The sequence below is a fragment of the Nicotiana attenuata genome, chromosome 1, assembly GCF_001879085.1.
Source record: "Nicotiana attenuata strain UT chromosome 1, NIATTr2, whole genome shotgun sequence".
In the NCBI taxonomy this organism is placed as follows: domain Eukaryota; kingdom Viridiplantae; phylum Streptophyta; class Magnoliopsida; order Solanales; family Solanaceae; genus Nicotiana; species Nicotiana attenuata.
Window position 1 is genome coordinate 58,956,694 of NC_031989.1, and position 6,003 is coordinate 58,962,696.

The 6,003-nt window shown below is 38.2% G+C and overlaps 1 protein-coding gene across 1 annotated transcript; it reads left to right on the top strand.

Moving 5' to 3' along the window:
- Nucleotides 636-5,800, top strand: LOC109236462 (angio-associated migratory cell protein-like). The gene is made up of 10 exons (XM_019402648.1): nt 636-756; nt 1,834-1,941; nt 2,115-2,234; nt 2,370-2,515; nt 2,595-2,742; nt 2,826-2,909; nt 3,472-3,587; nt 3,710-3,752; nt 5,330-5,436; nt 5,573-5,800. Exons 1-10 carry the CDS (start codon nt 636-638, stop codon nt 5,798-5,800), a joined length of 1,221 nt encoding a protein of 406 aa, XP_019258193.1.

Below are 6,003 nucleotides of genomic sequence, written 5' to 3' on the forward strand. Positions count from 1 at the left end.
TTGTGGAGAAACATTTTCATAAATCATAACAAAATATGGTTTACTAAACCCTTGGATCACCAAACTTCCTCCACATGTGGTTCCTCATATTCCCAGCACATGTGGTATTCGGAAGCAATTGAGAACTCATTGGGATTCTTTCATCCTCTTTTCACAATAGAAATTGGCAATGGTATGAAAGCAAGATTCTAGGAAGATATCTGAATGGGCTCTACTCGTTTAAAGGATCAACATCTAGATTTATTCTCTTTGGCATGGAACGGGAAGCGTCACTGGTAGAATATTGGTCTGATCTTGGCTGGAACATCACATTCAAACGCAATTTTGATGAACGGGAAATGGGCTTGCTTCTTTATTGCAACAACTTCACAATTCTCCCTTTTTCTCACCAACTGATTCTATAAGGTGGATTCACGATTCAAAAGGCCTCTTTTCTGTTAAATCATTCTACAAGTAGTTAAAAACCCCTTGTTGAGAACTGGCCTTGGAAATGCATTTGGCGCAACAGGGCACTAATAAAAGTAGAATGTTTTTTGTGGTTGGTGGAAAGGGTGCATGTCTTATGCACGATAATCTTCAGAAAAGGAAAATCAACATATACAGCTGGTGCGCACTTTGTGGTAATTAAGCCGAAGATGTCAACTACCTATTTCTTCACTGTTATTTACCTCCCAGATATGGAGCTTCTTTTTAAGTATTTTGGGGGTCACCTGGAGAATGCCAATGAAAACAAAGGAGTTATGGCCATCGGACTGGGTAAAACCTGAATTAACCGTGGTGCACTTGCGGGAAACTCCTTGTCGAGGGCATGTGCACCCCCGGGATTAGTCGAGGCTCTTAGAGACTCGGACACCCGGTGCAAATTCAAAAAAAAAAAAGGAGTTATTATAGAGTTGGCATCTAAGGGGTTTAGAAAAGGCAAAGAGGATAACCGGAACACAATCCCTTTAGTGATTTGGTGGATAGCTTGGAAGGAAAGGAATGAAAGAGTTTTTGAGAGCAAACTTTAATTTGTAATTATCATTAAATATCTTGTTTATTTTTTTGGTGCAATATGGCTGTTGCAAATGACATTGAGGTCATGGTTGACCTTTTGAGCTCATTACACAACTCGTAATGTAGTCTATCGTCGTAAATACTTTCACATCACTTTCTAATTGCTGAAATAAATATATTACCTATAATATTAAAAAAAAAAAAAAAAAGAAACCCAATTGTCATGGTGGAGCATACATGCTATTGTTTAAGACACAATGGATAGTAGTTGCAGAAGCTAGAAACTAATTCTGAGGCTTAGAACCAAACAAGTTTTATACGTGGAGTATGGGATTGGAAAAAAGGGTTATGTTCAGCTTGGCCTTTCTTGGATCAAGATTTTTCTCTGAGGACAAGATCCAACTTTTGCATGAATTAAGATAAAAATTAGGATTAAGTTAATAGCCAACTAAGCCCCAAGGTTGAGGGGCTTGTGCCTCAGGTCACAAGTTTAAGCCTTGCGCCAAGTGAACTAACTCTGGTATTTAAGTGGAGAAGGGTAAGGGGCCATCATCCCCGAGTTTCGGAGGCTGCGGTTGGCCCGAAAGGTCGGCTCTAGATGGATTTCTCGTTCTTCCAAAAAATAAAAAAAGAATAATAGCCAACTAAATCTTCATGATTTGATTTGGAGTTCTTTTGGAAGGCGACGTACTTCAATAAAAGAGAATAAAATATGTTATGATTCTAGCAAACTGATCCAGCTGTTAATATTGTGACAAGCACTTAATCTTGAAATATAATCAAGATTATTCCATCATATGCCTGTCCTCCACTTTTTGGTATACTCTTGGTATACAGGAATTTTCCCACATATTTACCTTACAGAAATAATTGCATCAATGTTTGTGGAATCTACTTCAGATCAGATGGTTTTACCTCACCGGAACAAAGATTTTAGATATGGAGGTTAAATGTGTTCTCATGGATTTTGTAGTAGTTAATACTTAGATGTATCCATGAGTTAATTGTTGTCAATGCCTCCTGATTGGGTAGTCTATAATTAGTTTGTCCTTTGAAGTGGATTTTTTTTACTGTTTTCTTTATAATTTAATTGTTTCAATACCTTTTCCTCTTTATAGGTGAAGTATACACTGTTACCTGCAGCCCAACAGATGCTAGTTTGGTGGCAACCGGTGGTGGAGATGATACAGTATTTATGTGGAAGATTGGGCAAGGCGATTTTGCTTTTGAGTTGCAAGGTAAATGAGTCGTGACTTACACTAAGAATCTTTGTCTTGTCTTTATCATAAGAATGGTTCTTGTCTTTGTATCGCTTATTCGATCGACTCTTATTCATACACCTTTTAATTTAGGCTCTTTGAGATATGGTGCAGGTTATGGAGATTCTGTATCTAGTTTGGCTTTTAGTACTGATGGTCAGTTGCTTGCTTCTGGGAGCCTTGATGGGCTTATAAGAGTATGGGACATAACTTCAGGTAGTCCGACAGGCACACTTGAAGGTCCTGAAATGGGAATAGAGGTGAAACATTTTCTTGTGCATAAGAATCCATTTTTGTGTAAGTATTTTGAGATCAATTATAAAGTGGGAGGTTGCTCAGTGGGTCAGGTGGCATCCGAGAGGACATGTGGTATTGGCAGGTTCAGAGGATTCTTCTGTTTGGATGTGGAATACTGATAGCAGTGCTTTTATGAACACGTTTTTAGGTCATGCTGGTAGTGTAACGTGTGGTGGTTTCACTCCTGATGGTACTTCCTTGTTTCTCTGATAAAATTGCTTGTGTTTTCCTCCGTTTGAGTAGAAATTATGTTTCTTATATACGCTTGCTCAGGTAAATTAATCTGTACTGGGTCCGATGATGCGACCCTGAGGATATGGGACCCAAAAAGTGCACAAAGTATCCATGTTGTAAGAGGTGAGTTTTTTTTCTTTCTGGCTGCTGCTGTCTTGATTTCTTTTGCATCACAATGTTCGGAATTAGGTGAAAAGTATAGCTGTAGTCCACCCCCCACCCCCAAGACACACACACGCAAAAAATAGGAATGGTTCTGGCCCTAGAGATAGAAGGCTTTCTGCCACTTATCTCAAAAAAGAAGGTAGAAGCCTTTCTGGCAATAATAAAATGTGTTCCCATATTTTGGGGGACGTGACTTAGATATAAAACCCTGGATAAATTTGTGGATTGAAGCACGTGTTAATATATTGCTAAGTTAGTGTTTCTCTTCTTTAATTCTCAAGGACCTTACTGATCAATGTCTTGCTTGATTTTTTCCTCGCATTATTGTGTTGAACTGGCTCTCTGTACTTCCATATCAAGAAATGATGTTAGCACTCTTATCAATGGCGAGATTTCTTGTCTCAACATTGGTCTTTCATTAGAGAAACTACTTTTCTAGATTAAGACATGATTTGTCAGATCTGGTCTTAGTATTATTATTTGTTAATTTTTGAAATAATATTTTATTTATTGTTGCAAGGTCAGCCGTATCACACAGAAGGATTGACATGCTTGACAATCAGCTTAGATTCAACTCTTGCTCTCACAGGCTCGAAGGATGGTTCGGCTCACATTGTGAATATAATTACTGGAAAGGTCAGAAATTTCGATGGATGTTAATTTGCACTTTACATTTCTCACAATGGTTTCTTGTGTAATTGCTGCTTCCAGACCTTGGAGGCTGTGTGTCTGATCACTGATTATTATTTTCTTGTCAGGTTGTCACTTCTCTGAGTGTTCATACAGATTCGATAGAATGTGACAGCTTTTCAGCAAGGTTTTGTCTACATCTGACATCTTTCTATCTATCCTTGTTTTTTTTTTACCGTTTCAATGCCTTTTATCTGTAAGAGGAACGAGGACTGGAAAAAATTGTGCAACAACTAAACCCCAAACATGTGAATGTGTCTTGATCACTGAAGACTTTTTTGTCATATTGTAAAATTGCCAGAAGAGGAACCAAATGTTGACGCACTTTCAGAATCAACTGTGTCTTAGGCTCTTAGCAGTCATCTATTAATTTATGTGAGGTTTTCTATTTCTTATGACCGAGAAATCTGTCTGGATCTAAACCTCCACCACAGCCTTTGAAACTCGGGGATAATGGGTCCGCCCCTCTACCCTTCTTCACTTAAATACCAGGCTTAGTTTGCATTACACAGGGCTCGGACCTGTGACCTAAGGCACAAGTTCCTCAACTGTTGCCACTTGAACTAAGCCCTGGTGCCAAGTTTATTTAAGGACCTTTTGTGCGTAAAACTGTATCTGCAGTGCTGCATTCAGATGTTGTGTGGTCATCATGTTGTATTTTGCTGCTGAGGATTTCTAATTGTCTTATTAAGTAACAGATTGTGGTTTCAAAAGAGAAAATCCTGCTTAGACTATTTCTTATCCTTAAGAAGGTTCTAAAGTGTATTTGGATATGAATTGGACCTAAGAAAGCATCAAGCTTTCCAGGATAAGAAATTCATGGTCGAGTAATATAGCATCAGTTTAGTTATTTGTCTGTTGGACTAGCAAGTCGAAAAGAAATGCGTTCTCAAAAACATGATGAATCGACTTTGATTTCCTAGCAATAAGAAAGTCATGGTGGAGTACTATAGCTTCAGTTTAAATATTTGTCTGTTAGACTAGTACGTAGAAACTTATTTCCAAAAGATCCAATGGCATGTGATGTGGGCTGGAAAAAAAAAAAATATATATATATATATACACCACACATTCATTTCCTGCAATATGGCACGATAAAAGCAATCTTTTGAGTAGCTTTTATATTGCGGATAACCCACACTATTTGTATGTTTTCTTGCTTAAAAGGAATACAATTAGTATGCTATCTGCCACAATATTGTTGTCAGTTTGTGTATGGTTAGTGTTATCTTTCTATCAGTCATAGTGGTCAGCATTACGTTGTTACTATGCCCTTGTTTCTTTGAAATTCAATGTTTGACTCAAGATTACTTTGAGAAAATCTTTGATATTAAGCCCGGAGAACCATTCTTCTTGAGCCTATTACAGGCATAAGTTTTTTGGGAAGTCTCTTCCCACCATTGCATGGATATGTTCCTCCTTTGAGATGGAGAACAGGATGAAAGACGAAAACAAGGGTGTACCTCTTAATGAAAATGAGTTTGGCTTAAAACGTAGTATGTAGGGATCTTATATTTATTTTGACTGACGCAGCTGTTCTCACACCTTGAAGTTTTCTACTAAATCCTTTTGCCTGCCAAAACAATCCTGATTGATTGTCGTATATTGTATGCCTTGAATGTCCTTTCTCTAATACTTATTTTTGGATTGCTAAATTAATAATTGCTGCTTTAAACTACTTTCATAATCTGAAATGACTCTCGGCGCTCCTTGGGCTGCAACTGGAGGCATGGATAATAAGCTTGTTATCTGGGATTTGCAACAATACTTACCTCGCTCCATATGTGAACATGAGGTTTAAACTTCCTTCCTTGTGCTCTCTCCTCTCTGTATATATTGCTTCTGCAAACACACTGCTATTTCAAGAAAGTTTTGTAATAAACCCCCACTGTTTTCATTGGCTTGCTATTCACTGACAATACCTTGTATAGGAGGGCGTGACATGCTTATTGTGGTTGGGACAATGTAGATATGTGGCAACGGGTTGTGTTGATGGGCAAGTGCGGATATGGGATAGCCGTTCTGGAGAATGTGTGAAGACCTTTAATGGACACACTGAAGCAATTCAGTCTTTAGCTGCATCGTCCAATGGGGAGTACCTCGTTTCTGTCTCTATGGATAAAACAGCACGAGTATTTGAGATCTCGGAGTTGAACTAAGAGGAGACCCCTATCTTTTTGTGTTGAAGAGTTCAAATAGTTACTCTGACGTTTAAGTGCTACGTAGAGTCAATGAAGTGGATAAAAATCATGAGCGATAGTGGTTCAAATCTTCAAATCACAACTGACACAAATATTAGGTGATTTGTTCCTATCTGCGTAACCCTTGATGGATAGAGTTATTTGGTACCGGTACTGGTGGA